Source organism: Odocoileus virginianus, chromosome 10 (assembly GCF_023699985.2).
Source record: "Odocoileus virginianus isolate 20LAN1187 ecotype Illinois chromosome 10, Ovbor_1.2, whole genome shotgun sequence".
In the NCBI taxonomy this organism is placed as follows: Eukaryota; Metazoa; Chordata; class Mammalia; order Artiodactyla; family Cervidae; genus Odocoileus; species Odocoileus virginianus.
The window spans coordinates 44,391,999-44,416,079 of NC_069683.1; the positions used below are offsets into that span (position 1 = coordinate 44,391,999).

Genomic DNA, 24,081 nt, shown 5'->3' on the forward strand with positions numbered 1-24,081 from the left:
CAGCTGGTAAAGAATCCACCTGCAATGCAGGAGACCTGGGTTCAATCCCTGGGTTGGGAAGATCCCCTGGAGAAGGGAAAGCCTACCCACTCCAGTATTCTAGCCTAGAGAATTACATAAACTGTATAATCCATGGGACTGCAAAAAGTTGGACACAACTGAGTGACTTTCACTTTCACTTCAAAATAAATCCCTTGAACTATAAGGAGATCAAACCAGTCCATCTTAAAGGAAATCAGTCCTGAATATTTATTAGAAGGACGGATGCTGAAACTCCAATATTTTGGCCACCTGATGCGAAGAACTCACTCCTTAGAAAAGACGCTGATGCTGGGAAAGATTGAAGGCAGGAGAAGGGACGACGGAGGATGAGATGGTCGGATGGCATCACCGACTCGATGGACATGAGTTTGAGCAAGCTCCAGGAGTTGGTGATGGACAGTGAAATCTGGCGTGCTGCAGTCCCTGGGGTCACAAAGAGCCGGACTCGACTGAATGACTAAACTGAATTGAAATCCTTAACACAGACATCTCTCTCTTTAAGGAATGCAATAAATGAAACATGAAAAATCCCTCATGCTTCACTTGGTTGAACAAAATCATTAAGTATAACCAGAAGAAAACTATTTGCATAGTTTACTTTGTTTCCCAAGGTATTGCAAAGGATTCAAAACACATTTCAAACATCTGATTGCTGTTATTTAATCTCTCTTGTATGGTACGCTTTCTCTCTACCATGGCATGGAAGAGGAAATGGCAACCCACTCTGGTATTCTTGCTAGAAAAATGCCATGGACTGAGAAGCCTGGCAGGCTACAGTCCATGGGGCTGCAAAGAGTCAGACATGACAGAGCACACATACATGCACGCATATCACGGCATATCAAGGGAGTTGCCATAGCAGTCTACAGTTGGGATTTTGCACTCTACTTAAACAGTTTCCTCAAAGTCACCAACATCTTTTAAAACACATAAAACATCACATTTCAGAAGCAGAAAAGATCACAGAGATCATCTACTACATACTTTACAGATACGTAACTGAATTTAGGGCCAGTTTGCTATGCAAGAATAAAAGGTAGGAAGTAGAATTCAGGTCTTGTTCTCAGACCATCATTCTTTCTCAGTTATCACCATCTTAATGGTTTGCTGCAATAATGAATATTGTTCTAGAAATTCTCTTCTCCTTTTATACTACATTACAATCTCTTTTAACAGGTTCTCTTTTTACCATCTACACTTGGGTAGTACTCAAAATTCACTCCCAGTTCTCATCCCTTTTCTCTCTGTGATCTTCCATCATGGAGCTCATTCTCTAACTTAAATGAAGCCACAGATGCTTCCCACTTGTCTTCCTCAAGCTTCTGTAATTCACCTACATCCAGAATTACTTATTCTCATCATTCACACAAAGCAAAGTGTCTGGAATTGAACTTAGTATTTTCCATATAATTTTCCATAAAGACTTGGAATTTTGTTTCAATTCACTATTTCTTAAATTCAAGTACTGTCAAAGTTGCCTAGTAAATGGACAGACACCTAGTCATATAATAGAATACTATATAGCAGATAAGTAATTATTTGATATACATTTATCAATATGATTAAAACCCTGAACAAAGTGGCTCCATAAATTCACATTTTAATGCATTTCTGCTCCAAAAGCAGAATAAAATGGATAAAATATGAAAGGGCTGAATTGCAAGAACACATGGCCCAGGCTCAAAAATAAGAGATATCTCCATGGACCAGAAACTGAACAGAAATACAAAGCATACAACTGAAACCACAGGACCACTGGACTCCAAAGCGAGCCAGGATCACTGCCTGAAGTATCAGAGTTAGGGTAATGTGAGGCTGGGCATGAAATAAGGAGGCAAAAAGCTGCTGCAGATCCACTTCCTCAGGCTACCTCTTTTGACTAACAGGTCTAGGTAAAAGAAGTAAAAAGATAACTCTTCCAAAAGGAATTGAATCAAATCACCTACTGCTTGGAGTTTCCCAGGTGGCACAGAGGTAAAGAATCTCCCTCCCAACGCAAGAGATGTAAGAGATGTGGGTTTGATCCCTGGGTCAAGAAGTCCACTGGAGTAGGAAATGGCAACCCACTCCAGTATTGTTGCCTGGAAAATTCCAGACAGAGGAGCCTACTGGGCTATAGTCCATGGAGTTAAAAAGAAATGGACATGACTGAGCGACTGAGAACACACACACACACCTGCTGCTTAGGTGACTAGATTTACACTAACTCAGTAATTAAATTTCAGTGGGACAGGGTCTCCAAAATCCATTATAAGAGCTGGTTCTAGATCAAGAGTCTAGGGCTGGAAATAGATCTGCCATATGACCCAGCAATACCACTTCTAGGCATACACACTGAGGAAACCAGATCCTAGAGAGACATGTGCACCCCAATGTTCATCGCAGCACTTTTTATAATAGCCAGGACATGGAAGCAACCCAGATGCCCATCAGCAGACGAATGGATAAGGAAGCTCTGGTACATATACACCATGGAATATTACTCAGCCATTAAAAAGAATTCATTTGAATCAGTTCTAATGAGATGGGTGAAACTGGAGCCCATTATACAGAGCGAAGTAAGCCAGAAAGATAAAGACCATTACAGTATACTAACACATATATATGGAATTTAGAAAGATGGTAACGATAACCCTATATGCAAAAAAAGAAAAAGAGACTCAGATGTATAGAACAGACTTGTGGACTCTGTGGGAGAAGGTGAGGGTGGGATGTTTCAAGAGAACAGCATCGAAACATGTATATCTAGGGTGAAACAGATCACCAGCCCAGGTTGGATGCATGAGACAAGTGCTCGGGCCTGGTGCACTGGGAAGACCCAGAGGGATCGGGTGGAGAGGGAGGTGGGAGGGGGGGGACCGGGATGGGGAATACATGTAAATCCATGGCTAATTCATGTCAATGTATGACAAAAACCACTGCAATGTTGTAAAGTAATTAACCTCCAACTAATAAAAATAAATGGGGAAAAAAAAAAAAAGAAAAAAAAAAAAGAGTCTAGGGCGCTGGTTAGAGACAACAGCAAAAACCATTAGAAAGGGAGAGGTAAGCGCGAAAGACATATATAAATAACTATATATGTAAGTAGCAATCCTCAGTGTGTATATATCTAACAAGAGAGCTCCAAGATAATGAAGCAAAAACTGGTAGAACTGAAAGCTGAAATAGACAAATCCATAGTCATAGCTGGAGACTTTAGCACTCCTTTCTCAGTAATTAACAGAATAAGAAGACAGAAAATTGTGAGCAATATAAAGACCTGGCCAACACTACAAACTTGACCTGACATTTTTAATACACATTTTCTAGCAACATCAGAAAACATGTTTTTTTCTTAGTACATAAGTAACTTTGTCCAAAACAGTCCATATTATAGGCTCAAAATATACCTTTACTAGGTTTAAAATAATTGAAATAATACAAGATATGTTATCTGACTATAATAAAATTAAATTATAAATTGTTAACAGAAATATAACTGGAAAATCCCCAAGAGTTTGGAAAATACACAACACGTGTAAATAACTCATGGGTTAAAGAGAAAGTCACAAGAAAAATTAGAAAAATTTCTAAATTCAGTAAAAATACAATATATCAAAAATTATCGAATGTAGCTAAAGCAGTGTTTAAAGAGAAATTTATACAATTAAATGTTTACAAAGAAAAAAGTTCTCAAATCAATAATCTAAGCTTCCACCTTAAGAAACTAGAAAAAGATGAGGAAACTAAACTCAAACCAAGAAGGAAGAAACTAATTAAGATATGAGCAGAAATAAGTGAAACAGAAAGCAGAAAACCAAGAGAAAACCCATAAAACCCTAAGCTGGTCCTTAAGGTTAGTGAATTGGATAAGCTTCTAGCCAGATTGATCACAAAAAGAAGATACCTAATATCAGGATTAAAAGAGGAGGCATCACTACAGATTCTAAAACATCAAAGGTTTATAATAAATGAATATTGTGAACAACTTTATGCTCATAAATTCAATACCTAAGATAAAATGGATGAATTCCTTCAAAGACACAAACTATCAAAGCTCATTCAAGAAGGAACAACTTGAATCAAGCTATATCTATTAAATAAATTTAATCATAGTTAAAACCTATAGTATATATCAGGCATAGATGGCCTCATTGACAAATTCTACAAAATATTTAAGAAAGAAATAATATTCTACACAAACTCTTTCAGAAAAGGGAAGAAGAAAGAACACTCATGAACCCATTTTATGAGGCCAGTACTATCCTAAAATTTTAGTATTAAAACAAGACAAAGACATTAAGAAAAAGAAAATTACAGATATGTAAAAATAATCCTCATGAATATAGACACAAAAATTCTCAACAAAATATTAGCAAGAAAATCTTCCAATATGTAAAAAGATTAACATTATAGTATAGCCAAGTGAGATTTATTCTGGGAATTTAAGGCTGGTTGGTGTTGGAGAAGACTCTTGAGAGTCTCTTGGACTGCAAGGAGATCCAATCAGTCCATCCTAAAGGAGATCAGTCCTGGGTGTTCACTCGAAGGACTGACGCTGAAGCTGAAACTCCAGTACTTTGGCCACCTTAGGTGAAGAGTTGTCTCATTGGAAAAGACCCTGAAGCTGGGAGGGATTGGGGGCAGGAGGAGAAGGGGACGACAGAGGATGAGATGACTGGATGGCATCACCGACTCGATGGGCATGAGTTTGAGTAAACTCTGGGAGTTGGTGATGGACAGGGAGGCCTGGTGTGCTGCGATTCATGGGGTCGCAAAGAGTCGGACACGACTGAGTGACTGAACTGAACTGAAAACATTAAAAAAAAAACAAACAGTTAATATAATTCTGTAATGGCACAATAAATTTAAAAAAACTACATGAGTTTCTTAAGAGATGCAGGAAAAGGGGGGAATAAAAGAAAAATAAAAGAGAAGTATAAGTCATACAGATTGGAAAAGAAGATATACACTGTGCCTTGTCATATACAACATGACTGCCTACAATGAATTTACCAAAGAAATACTAGAGGCAATAAATCTAGCAAGGTTGCAAGGTACAAGGTACAAGGTCAATATACAAAAACTAATTGTAGTTCTATCCGAGCAATGAACAATTGAAAACTGAAATTAAAAATAGTACTATTTATAATAGGGCTTAGATACATGAAATCCTTAAGTAAAAATGTAATAAAATATGGGCAGGATTTATGTAGCAAAATACGAAACACCAATTACTTAAAGAAATCATAGAAAACTTAAATAAATGGAGAGATATATTGGTTCATGGATAGGAAGACTCAATATTATTAAGATGTCAATTCTACCCAAATTGTTCTACAGATTCAACAAAATCTCAAGCAAAATTCTAGCAGGAATTTTTTTTCTAAAAGTCAATAACTTATCCTAATATTTATATGTAAAGGCAAAGGAATTAGAACAGCCAAATTAACTTTTAAAAGAAAATCAAAGTTGAAATCCATACTGCCTGGATCTCAAGACTTATTTTAAAGCTATATTAATCAATATAGCATAAAAAGGACAGACACATAGACCAGTGGAAAACAAGAGAGAATCCAGAAATGGAGTCTACCTATACAGTTAATTGTTTTTTCAACAAAGGTATAAACTTAATTAAATAGAAAAAAAGATAGTCTTATCAATGAATACAACAATGGCATTCATATTTTTAAATGAAAATAGAACAAAAAATTAATTCATATCCTAGATCATGTATAAAAATTAACTCAAATGAATCAATGTGCTTAAATGTAAAACCTAAAACTATAAAATGTCTAGAAAACATAAGATCCAAAAGTCTACAAGCAATAAATGCTGGAGAGGGTGTGGAGAAAAGGGAACCTTCTTACACTGTCTGGTGGGAATGCAAACTAGTACAGCCGCTATGGAGAACAATGTGGAGATTTCTTAAAAAACTGGAAATAGAACTGTCATATGACCCAGCAATCCCACTTCTGGGCATACACACTGAGGAAACCAGATCTGAAAGAGACACGTGCACCCCAATGTTCATCGCAGCACTGTTTATAACAGCCAGGACATGGAAGCAACCTAGATGCCCATCAGCAGACGAATGGATAAGGAAGCTGTGGTACATATACACCATGGAATATTATTCAGCCATTAAAAAGAATTCATTTGAATCAGTTCTAATGAGATGGGTGAAACTGGAGCCCATTATACAGAGCGAAGTAAGCCAGAAAGATAAAGACCATTACAGTATACTAACACATATATATGGAATTTAGAAAGATGGTAACGATAACCCTATATGCAAAACAGAAAAAGAGACACAGATGTACAGAACAGACTTTTGGACTCTGGGAGAAGGCGAGGGTGGGATGTTTCGAGAGAACAGCATCAAAACATGTATATTATCTAGAGTGAAACAGATCACCAGCCCAGGTTGGATGCATGAGACAAGTGCTCGGGCCTGGTGCACTGGGAAGACCCAGAGGGATTGGGCAGAGAGGGAGGTGGGAGGGGGGATCGGGATGGGGAATACATGTAAATCCATGGCTGATTCATGTCAATGTATGACAAAAACCACTACAATATTGTAAAGTAATTAGCGTCCAACTAATAAAAATAAATGAAAAAAAAAAAAAAAGAAAACATAAGAAATCTCTGTGATTTAAGTTGACCTAAGATTTGATATAACACCAAAAACATAATCCATAAAAGAAAAAAATCAGTAAGTTTAATGCCATCAAAATTTAAAATGTCTGCTATTTGAAAGAAACTGATAAAAAATAAAATAACAAGCTGGACTGAGAGAAAATATTTACCAAACAATTGTCTGATAAGGGATATATATATGGAATATATAAATAACTCTCAGAATTCAATAACAAGAAAAGAACCCAGTGCAAAAATGGGCAAAAGATTTTAACAGATATTTCACCAAAGAAGGCATCTGGGTAGCAAATAAGCACATGAGAAGATCTCTATACCGTTAGTCACTAGGTAAACACAAATTAAAACCACTATGTATCTATTAGAATGGCTAAAATTTAAGACAGAAACCAGAAAACTGAAAATACCATGGTGGTGAGGATTTGGAGCAACAAAACTCTCACATGTTACTGATGGGAAAGCAAAATGGTACAGTCACTCTGGAAAACAGCTTGACAGGTTAAACATAAACTTCCCATATGACTCAGCAATTCCACTTCTCTGTATTTACTGAAGAGAAATAAGAACTTATGTTCACACACAAACCTGTGAGTGGTTATAATAGCTTTCTTAATAAATTGCCCAAAAGGGTAAACAACCAGAATGTACTTCAGCTGATAAATGTCTAAATAAACCATGTCCTACTGAATAGTAAAAAGGATCTACCTAGTGATACATACAAGATGAATCTCAAATGCATTATGCTAAGTAAAAGAAACCAGATGCAAAAAGCTACCTACATCTCCTTTTAGAAAAGGATAGAGTTACTAGATAGAAAATCAGCAAGAACAGAGATCTGAACAAAACAATCAATCAATCAATAGTGTCTAATTGACATACATAGAACACTCCACTTTACAAGAGCGGAATACACAATTTTCAAGCACCCATGGAATAATCACCAAGGTGGGCATAAGACACACTTTAGCAAATTTAAAAGAATTGATATTATACAAAGTATGTTTTCTGACCATAATGGAACAAAAGTAGAAATCAATATTGGCAAGATAAGAGGAAAATGCCTAAACACTTGGAAATTAAACTTCTATATAAACCATGAGTCAAACAGGAAGACTCAAATAAAATAATAATTTTTAAAAACAAAACTGAATGGGAATTGAAATATAACACATTAAAACACGTGGGATGCCAGCAATGCAGACAGTGAAATTTATAGCACTTGAATGTTTATTAGAAAGTCCTCAAATTAAGAATCTATAGCCCTGTGTCAAAAACCAGGAAAAGACCAAATCAAGCAAAAGGAAGGAAATAATCAGAAATCAAAATTTTTTTTAAAGGAAAACACTGAAAACTACAAAACATTGTTGGAAGAAATTAATGGGGACATAAATAAGTAGAAAGATAATCCACGTTCATGGATTGAAATACTTCATATTATTAAAATGTCTATACTACTGAAAGCAATCTACAGATTCAACACAATTCCTATCAATATCTCAGTAGCATTTTTTTTGCATATACAGGAAAAATAATCCTCAAATTTATATGGAATCTCAAAGGATTCTGATTAGCCAAAACAATTTTCAAAGGGAAGAATAAAATTAGAGGACTCACATTTTCCTTACTTCAAAACATATTACTAAGCTACAGTAATCAGAGGGTAGCAATAAAACTCACATATATGGTTAAATGACCCTTAAAGGTGTGAAGACCACCCAACAGTGAAAAGACAGTTTCTTCAACAAATGGTGCTGGGAAAATTGGATATACACATGCAAAAAAGAAAAGAAAAGAAAGTGGACCCTTACCTTCATCATATACATAAATGAACTAAAAATGTATTAAAGACCTAAATGTAACATCTAAAACTATAAAATTCATAGAAGAAAACACAGGGGGAAGCTTTATGACACTGAATTTGGCAATAATTTCTTAGATACTACAACAAAACCAGAGACAATAAAAGCAAAAATAGACTTATGAGACTATATCAGACCTAAAAATCTTTTGTACATCAAAGGATACAATTAAGAGCTAAAAGGCAAATTACCAAATGGGAGAAAATACCTGCAAATCACATATCTGATAAGGGGTTAATATCCAAAATGTATAAAGATATCCTACAATTCAACAACAAAAAATATAAAAACAGATTTAAAAATGAGTAAAGCACTCAAACAGACATTTCTCCAAAGATGACATACAAATGATAAAAAGCATACAAAAAGATGCTTAACATCACTAATCATCAAAGAAATACAAATCAAAATCACTATGAGATACCACCTCACACCCATTAGGATGGATATCATTTAAAAAACACAAGATAACAAGTGTTGGTTGGTAGAGAAAATGGTGCACTGTTGTAAAATGACACAACCACTATGAAAAACAGTATGGTAATTCTTCAAGACTTAAAAAGAGAATTACCACATGATTCAACAATCCACTTCTGGGATTCAAAAGAATTGAAAGCTGGGTCTTGGAGAGATATCTGCACATCCTTGTTCATAGCAGCACTATTCAGAGTAGCCGAGAGATGGAAGCAAACCAAATGTCTACTGATAGATGTGGTATATACATACAATGGAATATTATTCAGCCTTAAAAAGGAAGGAAATTCTGTGACATGCTACAGCATGGATGAAACCTGAAGATATTATGCTAAGTGAAATAAGCCAGTCGCAAAAAGACTATACGATTCTTTTTATATAAAGTATCTAGACTAGTTAAACTCATAGAGACAGAAAATAGAATGATGGTTGTCAGGTGGTTGTAAGGAGCTGGAGGGAGGAGCTGAGGAGCAGCTGATATTTTATAAATATAGCTTCAGTTTTGCAAGAGTAAAAAATGTTCTAGAGATTTGTTGTACAACAATGTAAATGTACTTAACACTACTTAACTGTACACTTAAAAATGGTTAAGAAGATAAATGCTATGTTGCATGTATTTTACCACAATTTAAAAAAATGGTTAAGGTGATAAACTTTGTCATATGTACTTTAATAAAATTTAAAAGTTTTAAAGTGCATTACATGATAAAAAAGGAAAATTAAGACCTTTACACAATCTTATCTAGAAAACAAAAGGGGAGGAAAAACTTACCAACTCATTTTATGAAGCCAGTGTTACTCTGATATGAAAAGCACATAAATACAGCTTTTCAAAAAAGGATGCTACATACTAATACATCTCATAATCCCAGACACAAAAATCCTCAACAAAATATTAGCCAACTAAATCCAACAATGTAGAGAAAGACATACATATACATTGTGACCAAGTGGAATTTATTCTAGGTATGTAAAGCCTTCCAATCAGTCCAATGACTTCCAATGGAGGACTGATGTTGCAGGTGAAACTCCAATACTTTGGCCACCTGATGCGAAGAACTGACTCATGTGAAAAGACCCTGATGCTGGGAAAGACTGAAAGCGGGAGGAGAAGGGGACAACAGAGGATGAGATGGTTGGATGGCATCACCAACTCGATGGACATGAGATTGGGTAAACTCCGGGATTTGGTGATGGACAGGGAGGCCTGGCGTGCTGTGATTCATGGGGTTGCAAAGAGTCGGACATGACTGAGCAACTGAACTGAACTGATGCAAAGTCTGTTTCAACACTTGAAAATCAATCAGTGTAGCTCCCATATCAACTTGAGAAGGAAGAAAAATCATTTAACATTTATTGATACAGAAAAAGCATTTCAAAAAAATTTATCTTTGATAAAGACTCTCAGCATGTTAGAAACAGAGGGGAACTACATGATACAGACTGTCTATAAAAAGCCTATAGCTAACATCATACTTAGTGGTAAAAGACTGAATGCTTTTCCTAAGATTGGGAGCAAAGCACTCTTATGCAACATAGGTACTAGATGCTATAGCCACTGCAATAAAGTAAGAAAAAGAAACAGTCTTGTCTCATGCACCCAACCTAGGCTGGTGATCTGTTTCACCCTAGATAATATACATGTTTCCATGCTGTTCTCCTGAAACATCCCACCCTCGCCTTCTCCCAGAGTCCGCAATAGGCACTTAATAAAATGTTATTTCTTTTCAAAAAAAAAAAAAAGAAACAGTCTTGTACACTGGAAAATTAGAAATAAATTTTTTCATATTTACAAATGACATGAAATACTTAGGTGTAAATCTAACAAAAGATTGAAAAGGTATGTTAAAAATTATAAAATGTTTATGGAAGAAATCAAAGAATGTCTAAATAAATGGAGAGAAACACTGTATTCATGCACTGGAAGATCCAGTATAGTAAATATGTGAATCTTCCTCATGTGATGTAAGTTTAATAAAATTTCTTTCAAAATCCAAGAAAGACTATTTGTAAACAGAAACAAGTTTAGTCTAAGATTTATATATTAGAAAAGCAAAGGCCCAAGAATAGCTAAAATAATCTTGAACAAAGAGAAGAATCATTCTATGTGATATTAAAACTTATTATGTGGCTTCAGTACTTGGTATTGGTAGGACAATAAGACACATAGATCAGTGGAACAAATTAGAAAACCCCAAAATATATTGAAACAAAATAGGCTCTTTCAATTTTTTAAAAGTTACAAAAGCAATGCAATAGAGGGAGACAATCTTCTCAACAATGGTGCTGGAGCAACTGGACAACAGGCCAAAAAAATGAACCTCAACCTAAACCTCTCACACTGTACCAAAATTAACCCAAAATAGATTATGGATTTAAATGTACAATTTAAAACTATAAAACCTTTGGGAAAAAAAAAATACCAAAACACTTCACACTGAAACTTTGGAAGTACTCTCTTTAAAGTGAGGAATAAGATAAAGGAAAATGCCCTCTTTTATTCTTCATTTAAAATATTATACTGGAGGAGGTCCTATCTAAGAAACAGAAAAAAAAAAAGAAACAGAAAAAAGAGATATAAAAATATTTGCAGATATGATTGCCTACCTAGAAATCCAAGAGAAAGAAAATATTAGCTATTCTATACATTAGTAAAACTGATGGACACATGATCAACATATAAAATTAAATAGTATTCCTAAACACAAACTACACATTAGAAAACAGTGACAGAAAAAAAAACATTTCATTTTAATAGCAATAGAATGTATAAGATGTCCAGAAATAAATTTAACAAAGCTGTGCAAGTACATTGTAAGAGAGTTAGAAACATTGCTGAAGTACATAAAAGATTCTCTGAATTAAATGGAAAGACATGTTATGTTCACAGATAATATGTAACAGCATCAAGATGTTAATTCTCCCAAATTAGTCAATGAATTCTTGTAATTGGAATCCAAATTATAGCAGGATTTTTGTGAAATTTGATAAGCCAATCCTAAAATTATAGGGAAAAGGATCCAAAATATCTAATCTGAATTAGATTCAGTTAACCTGAATCTAAAAAAAGAACAATTAGGTGAGGAAACATATTCTTACTGGGAATTCAGACTTACTATAATTTAACAATGTAATAGAGCAATTTTGTAATCATACAGGAATGGACTATACATCAATGGAATAGAATAGGACTCTGACAAAGAATCACGAATGTACATAAAAAACTAGATATATAACTGAACTGGTATTACAGATCAATGGTGAATACCAATTATCAATGTGGAGGAAAAATCAAAGTCTTAGATTGCTATTAGAGACTAAACACAAAAATAGATTCCAGACAGATCAAAGCCATAAATGTGAAAGCACTTTTAGAAAAAAGCCCACAAGATTATGTTCAGTGATCTTTGGAAAAGAAATGATTTCTTGACCAAGATGGAGTAAGAATAAACCACAGAGGGACCTCCCTGGCAGTCCAGTGGTTTAAGACTCCCTGTTTCCACTGCACGGGGTGTGGGTTTTGATCCCTGGTCGGGGAACTAAGATCCCACACACTGTACAGTGTGGACAAAAATTAAAAAAAAAAACAAAAAAACACAACACCATAGAACAAAGGACTGATACATGTTATAGTAAATTTTTAAAACGTCTTTTTAACAAAATACAAACTGAAAATATCAGATTGAAAAGCTACACAAAAAGAAACTGCAAAGCATACTGACAAAGTATTAGAAGATCCTACTTTATACTTGAATAGATATATAAAATATAATAAGTCAACATCAACTATATACATCAAATTCTTGTCAGTGGTTGGTTACTTCTTGGAGTAAGAAATAGGACTAAGAACAGAGACCAAAAGGTACTCCAGTTTTATCTGTAATATTATCTATTTCAATGAAAAAATAAACAAGTAAAATACTAAAAATCATCAGTTCTGAACCATGTGAACGTGAGTATTAATATATTATTCTCAGTATTTTATTTTAATTCTCAAAAAGCAAACAAAAACAATAAAAGATAAAACTGGCCCCATGCCCTGGCCAAAACAAAAAGTTTAGACAACAAAGAAAATTTCCCCCAAGACCATGATTTGGGAGGGCTGGTTCTTTCTTTTTTTCCTTTGCAGCTATGTTCAAATTCTCATATATAACTCTAATCAAGATTAGGAAGGCAGCCTATCTTCTGCTCTGCTGGGAAAGTGGAAAGAAGTCACAATCAAGTCCAAGGTAATTGGAATGACAAAAGCTGTAAGCAACAGGGAAAGCTAACATTTCAGAGGCTCTCCATGGTGCGCCAAGCAGAAAGCCCCTTTTGTTTCTTGTCAGACTTGCAGCTGAATGTGAGGAGTGCTGTGTCACGGCCCTTGTCAGAGGATGATGGAGCCTGGCAGTATGGAGAAGCCCAGGAGACTCTGTCCAATGGAGGAATGTTCCCTCACAACAGCAGGTCCTCTGTCTGGAAGGGATATGAGGGAACGACACGGCACACTAGGATTTCTCCAGCACCCAGGGCAAAATAAGCCTTCATTGAGGTGGGGTCCAAATACAGCCTGTTGCCCTGCTCTCACAGTAACATGAAGACACAATCAGCTCCATTTAGAAAAGCCATTAGTCTTAAGCAGGAAAAAACATGCTCTCCATATTTCAGAAAGCTGGTTACCACTGATGACAATCCAATAAACATGTGAGGAATGCCTGCTATAATCCCTGACATCATAAATAAGGATTTCCCAGGGCACAGTTTAGGGACTCCTTGGGACAAACATTAAGTGAGATACTAAAGGAGGATAAAAGCAAAAAGAAAAGTCTTTAAGAAAACTTTATTTCTGGCTCTACCACTGTATCTCTGACAACAGCATTTCTTCCTATCAAATAATTGCTCATGGGAGCTATGCCTCTCATAACTCCCTTGTATGAAAAACAAAATTCTAAAGTCTAAAAAAAGACACCCCAAATCAATGCATTTACTTTCCCTGTCTTTAAAAATAAACAGAAACCATTAGACCGCCCCCCCAACAAAGATACATGATATGTTGCTTTCTAAAAGAAAAGTTAACATGGTTTTTCTTTTTCTGTTTCTCTTTAAAACTAAACACAGGGGAGCTGTGTATTAGTCAAGTAGGAAGTAAGTAACTTAAATTCAATCTCTCAGGAAATTAAGAGATAACAAAAACATAAAATAAAGGAAAAATGGATAAATACAGGCAATGTAGAGAGATGTCTGATAAACGGCAAGGTAAAAAATAATAAATAGGTATATTTTAACATGTACCAGATTCATAAATGTGGAGTTTTTTCTCTCTAAATGGTACTTTTATACCCCGAGAGAAATCAGACCTATAAATGCCAGAAAACACAAAGAATTTCACAAGGTATTTTCTAAAAATGGCTTCAAATTCTACAGTGAAATTCAGTCCTAACATGTACCTCTGTAAAGAGAAATAAAGGACCACTGGTACACATATCCCCCTTTACTCAAGTCTCAGTTATTAACTAGGTCTCTGGGTCTCTCTCAGCTTCTCCTTCTAAACACAAACCTAAATCTGCCCACATAACTTTCCCACTTGAAGCCTTTCAGTGATTTCCCACGGCCCACAAGAAAAAGTCCTAGTCTACTGGCATGGCATACCAAGGTCTTAAATGGCCTGCCCTGGTTTCTACCTTCCTCCCCACTGTTATCCGCCACAACATCCCATTTAATTGCTTATCATTAAGTCATACTGGAACTAAAGACTTATTTCATACCTCTGTGCCTTAACTTCCCACAAACTCCCTTCTGGCTGGACTATTCTTCCCCTCATCTTCACCCGGTTAACTCAGTCATAAGAAATGTAAGTTAGGTGTTGATCAATACAAATAACAGTAGGTTAAGAGAATGACAGGAGACAGAGGTGAGAGCTGTCTTAGCTAGCTTGGTCAGGAAGGGAGTCTCTGATGAGGAATCAGAGAGAAAGCCCTGCAGCTGATGTGGTACATTCTGAACAGCAGAAACAATGCAAAGGCCTGAGGTGGAGTCTGCTTGGTGTGTCTGATGAACGGCAAGGATTTTTTTTCCCCAAGTATTTGAGTTCTTATAAACTGGCTGCCATGTGGAGAACTGGGCTTCCCAGGTGGCTCAGATGGTAAAGAATCTGCCTGCAATGAGGGAGACCTGGGTTTGAACCCTGAGTTGGGAAGATCCCCTGGAGGAGGGCATGGCAATCCACTCCAGTATTCTTGCCTGGAGAATCCCCATGAACAAAAGAACCTGGCAGGCTACAGTTCATGGGGTCGCAAAGAGTCGGACACAGATCTCCAAGAATGGAGAGATGGAGAGACTAAGCACAGCATGTGGAGAATATGGGGCAAGGGTGGCCAACTGTAACAGGAAAGAACAAATCTGACTCCACATTAGATCTGTTATATTTTACTTAACCTTTGTCTTCTATTGTTTTGCTTCAAGTTAAGAATGTTGCCTATAGCCTGAATTATAATACATTCTCATGACTCTTACCTTTAAAAGTGCAACACTTTTCACTGGTTAAAATATGAGATAAAAAAGCTGCAGGACAGAGAATAGCACTTCTCTCCTTGGAGGTTTACAGGGACATCAGTGACCTGATCTACTCAGACAACTGCAAGAACAAAGGATTACTGCAACAAGAAGTTTGCAAAAACAAACCAAATTCCCTTCCCTTTTAATATAAAAAAAGCCTGAATTCTAACTCAAGTAAGATGATCCTTTGGGATGCTAATCCATCACCTTCTCAGTCTGCTGGCCTTCAAAATAAAGTAGCTCTTCCTTGTCCTAACAACTTGTCTCTTGATTTACTGGCCTGCTGTGCAGTAAATAGTGCAAGCTTAGAGTTGGTAACACAATTGGAAGGCAACTATAATGATACAGGTAAGAGATGAGGAAGGCTTGAACTAAAACGATCCTAAGAAGTAGTAAGATTCTATATATTTTTGAAAGCAGAATTGAAAAAAACAAAATGGACTAGTTGTGGGGTATAGGAGAAAGAAATCAGGGATGATGCCCAACTCTTAATCTTGAGCAACTGGAAGAACGAAGAGATGGAGGAAAATGTGCACAGCAGCAGATAAAGCAGGGAAGGCGAGGGGCCAAGGAAAAGTAAAGAAGGGACCAAAAGTTTGATTTTGGACACATTAGGGTTAAACATCCAGATAGAGATGTCAGGTAGATATCTGGAAATATTAGTTTGGAATTTAGGGGCAGATCAGAGCTGAATAAATTTGGCAATTATTTGAAATCAAAAGGTGTGGAAAGCCACAGGACTAGATAAAAGTACCTATGGGATGAGTACAGAAGAGAAGAGATGCAAGGATGAAATCCTGAGATAACTGGATTTTTAGAAGTTGGGAACATGAGGAGCCTCCAGCAAAGGAAATATATCTCTAGCTTAGTCCAGATGGCAACCTTCTTAAGAATAGATACTACTCTTTGTCTTATCTGCAGCTTCTGGCTCAGTGCCTCTCAGTTCATAGTAGATATTCAGTAAATAAGTTAAACTGCCCTTTGAAACCCATCTAGAATCTAGAGTTATTTCCTAGAAGGTCTCCTGGTAAAATATGAGAGTCCAATGACTGAAATGTGACCAACCCAGTGAGGACGCCTTTTCAACCACTGGCAGCACCCACTGAGCTGATTCTGAAATAGCACACTACTGCTATAAAAGCCATGAAGAGATTAGGCAGAGATGAAGACTCTAAAAGAAAATCTATTGATTGGAAAAGCAAACACTATGATGTTTAAAGACCAAGAATCATGAAACAAATTTTTCATCTTCTATTGTTTTACAAAATAAATAAATATGAAACATATGGGCAGCTCCTCTGCTTTTTGTGTGTGTGTCAGTCCATAATTACCATAAACAGACACAGTAGAGAGGCTAAGCTTCCAGGTCCACCTACCAGTAGAAGGGGAGCACCTGTAAGGAATTATAACACTCTTAATGCCTCCCTTTAGTCCTCTAAACATTTTATTCTGTTCATCATAAAAAATTGAAGTGATACAGGTAACTGGAGCTTATATTTTATTCTGAGATAGAGAAAAGGAATATGTAAATTTCTGGATCATCTTTAAAGTCTTCTGTTGCCAAAATGACTAATCATATGGAAACAGATGTGTGTGAATAATCCGGCTGACTCACAAAATAACTTTGCTACCATAAAGGACACTGAATGTATCATAATGGCCTTTTATTCAAGCTCTCAAAAGACATTTTGGCTAACTTTTCTACTTATGTCTAAGTTGAGCAGAGGTATTTGGTGATTAATGACACAAGACAGGAAAATGAGAGGAGAAGACTGGGGAGCCTAAAAACTGGGGAAGGATGCTGGGAAAGTCAGAATTTATAGGGAAATCAAGATTTAAAAAACCCATGGTCAAGTGAAAAGGAATGTTTTCTTCAAAATAAATAGATACCTCAATCCCACCAGGAAACTAAAGTGTAAATGTGATTCTGTATGAAACATGAAATTATCCATGAAGTTAAATTTTTATCTTTTACTAACTATGCACTGTGCTATTCACTATTCATTGGCGTTTTGGGGAGAAATTATGCATATAACTTGGAAGACAATTAAAGAGATGGTAAGTATAGTACTAATGCCCTGTTTATACATCACTCTTAATTCAGAATGAATGTATTTTAATATAAATTCCTCTCTGTTATTCACCATTTCATCTTGCATCAGCATGAATGCTATTATATTCTTTTAAAAATGGCTAACAGCTCCTGGCATATAATAGTGGCTCAAAAATCAGTCCACCAGGAGATTTATAAGAAAACTACTAGTGAATGTGTACTACAGTGGATATATGTCAACTTTGGCATCAGAATGCCCTTCTGATTTGAGGGAAACCTAAGATAGATGAGAGGCAGAAACCATGTCCCACTACAGAAGCTAAAGAGTAGATATTCTCTTTCTCCCCTGGAAGCTAGAACCTGGGAAGGTGACATAAACCTGTCTAACTATAGCTGGAATTTTAAATCCTAAAATGAAATACAAGGACATGAGGTCTGACAGAGATTACTCACAGCAGATAAGGAAGAGTCAAACATTCAAAAGCATGGCTGCAAAATGTCTGAAGGCAGTGAAGTCTAGCAACTTACTGATGACTGTCCAGTGACCAGTGTAAGAAGGATACTGTTTATTCAGTGAGATCTACAGAAATCTTGGCTGTGCCTGCCTTCCCCTCGACCCTGCCCAAGCCTAATTCTCTAATCTTATCAATTCTGAGCCCTACATAGTATTCATTGTTCTTTTACTAAATTCCTGTTCTACTTAAATTGGCTAGAGTTGATTTCTGTTCTATGCCCTAAGGGCCTGCTACCAGGGAGTAGATTCCCAGCAATAGTACCTCAGGTAATTAAAGGTGATTTGGGATTGGTTCCTGGCCAAGCAGAGGCCAGTGGACATCACAATATTCATGGGAGGGATTCTGCAAGTCCTTGCCATGAAGTGGTGAAATAACTAATTATCACTTGAGTTCACATGAAATGCTCTAGGAGACTGAGAGAGTGCTGCCAAGAATAAAACACATGAAGGGAATGAACAATTCAAGACTATGAGCACCTGCTATTCTAAGGGTACAAAATAGAGAATATTACATAAAGAGAATGTTAATGTCAAATTCCTATAAAGGATCTTCGCTCTCTTACAACAAAGCTGAATAGCTATAAAAACAAATATACAAGATTTTATGCTCTAGGTTGCTGAATTATAGGTCATTTTGCATCCATATTGGAACTATCCTATGAAAGTTGGAGCACTGATGGGGGGGACAGAGTATATATTGGAATGGAAGGATATATAAGGAAGGACTCTGAGGACTTGGGAATATCCTGAATCCCTAAATCCTCACTGGGTCCAATAAGACTGTTCCTCTGTGGCTTGAAAAGGCAGTAAAATCCCCTTGCCTGAGGGAATTACCTTGCAAGTGTAAACTAATTCCCCATTTGCCTCCTCCTTCCACATACTAGATCTGATAGACAGAAAGCCTGATGAACTATGGACGGAGGCTTGTGACACTGTACAGGATACAGGGATCAAGACCATCCCCATGGAAAAGAAATGCAAAAAGTCAAAATGGTTGTCTGAGGAGGCCTTAAAAATAGCTGTGAAAAGAAGAGAGGCGAAAAGCAAAGGAGAAAAGGAAAGATATTCCCATTTGAATGCAGAGTTCCAAAGAATATCAAGGAGAGATAAGAAAGCCTTCCTAAGTGATCAATGCAAAGAAGTAGAGGAAAACAACAGAATGGAGAAGACTAGAAATCTCTTCAAGAAAATTAGAGATACCAAGGGAACATTTCATGCAAAGATGGGTTCGATAAAGGACAGAAATGGTATGGACCTAACAGAAGCAGAGATATTAAGAAGAGGTGGCAAGAATACACAGAAGAACTGTACAAAAAAGATCTTCACGATCCAGATAATCACAATGGTGTGATCATTCACCTAGAGCCAGACATCCTGGAATGTGAAGTCAAGTCGACCTTAGAAAGCATCACTACAAACAAAGCTAGTGGATGTGATGGAATTCCAGTTGAGCTATTTCAAATCCTGAAACACGATGCTGTGAAAGTGCTGCACTCAATATGCCAGCAAATTTGGAAAACTCAGCAGTGACCACAGGACTGGAAAAGGTCAGTTTTCATTCCAATCCCTAAGAAAGGCAATCCCAAAGAATGCTCAAACTACTGCGTTCTCACACTCCCGTAATGCTCAAAATTCTCCAAGCCAGGCTTCAGCAATACGTGAACCGAGAACTTCCAGATGTTCAAGCTGGTTTTAGAAAAGGCAGAGGAACCAGAGATCAAATTGCCAATATCTGCTGGATCATCGAAAAAGCAAGAGAGTTCCAGAAAAACATCTATTTCTGCTTTATTGACTACGCCAAAGCCTTTGACTGTGTGGATCACAATAAACTGTGGAAAATTCTGAAAGAGATGGCCATACCAGACCACCTGACCTGCCTCTTGAGAAACCTGTTTGCAGGTCAGGAAGCAACAGTTAGAACTGGACATGGAACAACAGACTGGTTCCAAATAGGTAAAGGAGTACATCAAGGCTGTATATTGTCACCCTGCTTATTTATCTTATATGCAGAGTACATCATGAGAAACGCTGGGCTGAATGAAGCACAAGCTGGAATCAAGATTGCCGGGAGAAATATCAATATCAATATGCAGATGATACCACCCTTATGGCAGAAAGTGAAGAGGAACTAAAAAGCCTCTTGTTGAAAGTGAAAGGGGAGAGTGAAAAAGTTGGCTTAAAGCTTAACATTCAGAAAACTAAGATCATGGCATCCGGTCCCATCACCTCGTGGGAAATAGATGGAGAAACAGTGGAAACAGTGTCAGACTTTATTTTTTTGGGCTCCAAAATCACTGCGGATGGTGACTACAGCCATGAAATTAAAAGACACTTACTCATTGGAAGGAAAGTTATGACCAACCTAGATAGCATACTAAAAAGCAGAGACATTACTTTGCCAACAAAGGTCCATCTAGTCAAGGCTATGGTTTTTCCAGTGGTCATGTATGGATGTGAGAGTTGGACTGTGAAGAAAGCTGAATGCCGAAAAATTGATGCTTTTGAACTGTGGTGTTGGGGAAGACTCTTGAGAGTCCCTTGGACTGCAAGGAGATCCAACCAGTCCATCCTAAAGGAGATCAGTTCTGGGTGTTCATTGGAAGGACTGATGCTGAAGCTGAAACCCCAGTACTTTGGCCACCTCATGCCAAGAGCTGACTCATTAGAAAAGACCCTGATGCTGGGAGGGATTGGGGGCAGGAGGAGAAGGGGGAGACAGAGGATGAGATGGCTAGATGGCATCACCGACTCGACAGGCATGAGTTTGAGTAAACTCCGGGAGTTGATGATGGACAGGGAAGCCTGGCATGCTGCGATTCATAGGGTCGCAAAGAGTCAGACACAACTGAGCGACTGAATTGAACTGAACTCCACATACATACTCTACTGCACCACCATCAATCAAATCACAGCATTGTTTGTGGGATCAATTACAAAAACATCAAAACATTTACAAGTCTTTGGTCATTTATATGGATAAACATATGGGAAATGAATATAGGTAATATAAGAAATAAGTTGTGTTAACCAAGGGGAAAAAAAGCAATTCTAGATCTGGCTGATTTTGTGTAGGTATATTACCAAAGGTTCTGAATTTTAAAAAAACCTAGTGGCTAGCTTCAGTGGTTTAGAATTATTTAGAGTGGTTCTACGCTGGCTGAGTGGAAATTGGACTCAGTGGTGGTGGTCTATGCTAAAACAAGTTGAAATGTCACAAATTCTTTGAGCTAATGTGGAAGGGGGAATTCAGAAACTTCAAGACACAGGGATGAAGGAAATTACTGTCTTCCTCCTACCACTTCACCCATTCTCCATCCTTGGACCCTACAAAGACCCAGAGATACTTCCTTCCCCAAGGCCTTTCAAAATACATTAATGAGCAGAGCACACACACTCTTGGAAAACATTGTATAGGCCAGGGATGCTGGGAGACATTGAAATCTGGTTGCCCATTTCAATATTTCAGTATCAGGAAGGAAGGAAGAGACCAGGCGGTAGCATCGAGCTACTACTACTAACTGTAACTACTTACTACTAGTGAGTGAGAAGAGAGACATAATTACAAAAAAAGGCATCAAGGCCAGAGTGGTAACTAAAATAGCTTGACTGCATCAATCTTTGGTAGCAGGTAATTGATCACAGTCTACATAGGATTGGAATAGGTTATCTCATTAGGAGAAAGAAATGTGTTTTCATTTGTATAATAAATTTATTAGGGTAGGTAAGAAAAGAAATGTTTAATATATAACTTCAGAGAAAAGGTATATATCTAGATGTTAATCAAAGTAATCTCTGTGCCAGACTATAGTAAATGTTCTTTTTGCTGAATTGCTTCTACATAGGAAGAAGTCCCAAGATTAGGGGAAGCAAGATTATTACTTCTCACTGCAGAAGCCAAAAAGGAACAGATAAACTCACTTCTTATCTCTGGGGAGACAGAGTGTGGGCACATGCCTTAAACACAGCCAATCAATTGGTCAGATGCATAGGTTTGAACTTAGGGAATGAAGCAAAGGTCAGTAACAAATTATTTTCAGCACTAATGGGGAAATCAAAAGTCCATGACACCGCTGCAAGTGTTCACTGGTGAAGTCAGCACAGCGTGCCAACGGAAATCTATAAAGAAGACTGTAAGAGGGAACCTTGGCTATCCTTGCCTTCCTTGGTTCCTGTCTAAACCGGGTTCTCTAGACCATCTAGCAATTCTTTCAGTTTCTCAATATCCTTCCAATAAAGTCCTCCCCTGGATAAAGATGATTTCTATGAAATGCATTCAAGATACTGATTACTACAGAGGCATAAAAGCACTTTAGGAAAATTACGCTGTCAGGGACAGAAACAATTTACTGCCACATATATACTACTTCCTGTAGCAGACTAGAAGTTAAGTAACCTGTCATGACAGACTTACACCTAAAGCCAGAATATTTACTTCTTCTAATAACATATTAGATTGAATCAAATGAAACTATAGATATCAGACTATAGTTTTCTTAACCTAAAAATTTTTTTTTACATGGTTTAACTTAATATTTCTGGTTTGTGCTAAAGGCATAGCTGTATTTCTTCCTAAATAGCTGTTCTTAGCTAATTTTAAAAGTTTACCTTCAAAATCCTTACTTAATTGTCTAATATTTTAAACAGTTAAGCATTAAAATTCTACTGCTAATAGCACAAATCTCTTACACAGCCCTGGTTGAGCCTTACAGTATGGAAACTCTCTTAAAGTCTGTAAATAACAGAACTCTGGGGGAAAAAATGTTCAGTAGGAATGAATTAGGACTTCCTTGTAGCTCAAATGGTAAAGAATCTGCCTGCAATGCAGGAGACCTGGGATCGATCTCTGGGTCGGGATGATTCTCTGGAGAAGGGAATGGCAACCTACTCCAGATTTCTTGCCTGGAGAATCCCTTGGACAGAGAAGCCTGGCAGGCTACAGTACAGACGGTCACAAAGAGTCGGACATGACTGAGTGTTATGTGCCAGATGACAGGAATGAATTAGAATCACAGAAATTTGTAAACAGAATGTGGTTTGACTCACATTCAGTCTTAACTTGCATCTTGTTGTCTGAAACTCCTCCTATTGAATGTTATTCTTAAACTCTTTAAGAAAAGAATAACTTTTGGGGTAACTGATTCTAGTTTCCAATACCCAAAAACCTGTTTAGGGAGTCTTTTTCCCTTTATGTCTACCTATATAAAATCTGCTACATTTCCTTTACATTTATAGAATATTAGTTTCTCACCAAACAATATGTATTAACCCTTCATATTCAGGCGTCAGCATTTCTCTTCTGACTCAACATCCTCATTTCTTTAATATTTCCTACTTAAGGAGTCTATTTTCTAGTCCCTTTCTCATAATCACTAAACCTCATGTACATTTGCCAAGGCTTCCAAACTGCAGAACATAGTGGAGCTTAAAAACAGATGCAATGTGAACAAAGAGACCAGTTTTGGGGGTGGGTGAAAACGTGCTCCTGGAGGAAAGGAACAAAAAGGAATCGATGATATGGAAGATGCAGTGGGAACTACTGGAAGCAGTCAAATACTTACCCAAACATTCCTAATACAAGTGCAAGGCTAGAAGAAACACACTATGGAAAACGACATAAAGCAGGTTTGCTTTTTGTGTTTCTTCCTTTATTTTTTAAACCTATCATCAAAGTCTTCTAAGAAGGTCCAATAACAAGTTAGTAGATTTTGCTCTAAAGCAATAGGTCTTAAGTTGCCTCAATACTTGCTAAAGTGTTGCTAAGCTGATGAGGGTTTTTACCTGAATGGCACTTCTTCCTGTGGGACATCCACATAGTAACGGATAAAAAATCTCTCGGAGTCTTCTCGCTCACCATCAGTAACAACACTGCCATTAAGTTTGGAGACGGATGGCAATCTACAAATAAAGAGCAAAAGATAAAATAAAATGATTGGCTTGAGGCCCAGTCTTATTCTCTTGAAAGGATG

At 37.0% G+C, this 24,081-nt stretch overlaps 1 protein-coding gene across 3 annotated transcripts in view; it reads right to left on the reverse strand.

Annotated features, from left to right (window-relative positions):
• Window positions 1-24,081, reverse strand: part of TBCEL (tubulin folding cofactor E like) — a 69,895-nt gene that overhangs the window by 9,637 nt on the left and 36,177 nt on the right. For all 3 annotated transcript variants that reach the window (XM_070473465.1, XM_020891389.2, XM_020891386.2), the window contains exon 7: window positions 23,894-24,010. In XM_070473465.1, coding sequence (XP_070329566.1) covers window positions 23,894-24,010 — 117 coding nt within the window. The remainder of the gene's footprint in view (window positions 1-23,893; window positions 24,011-24,081) is intronic.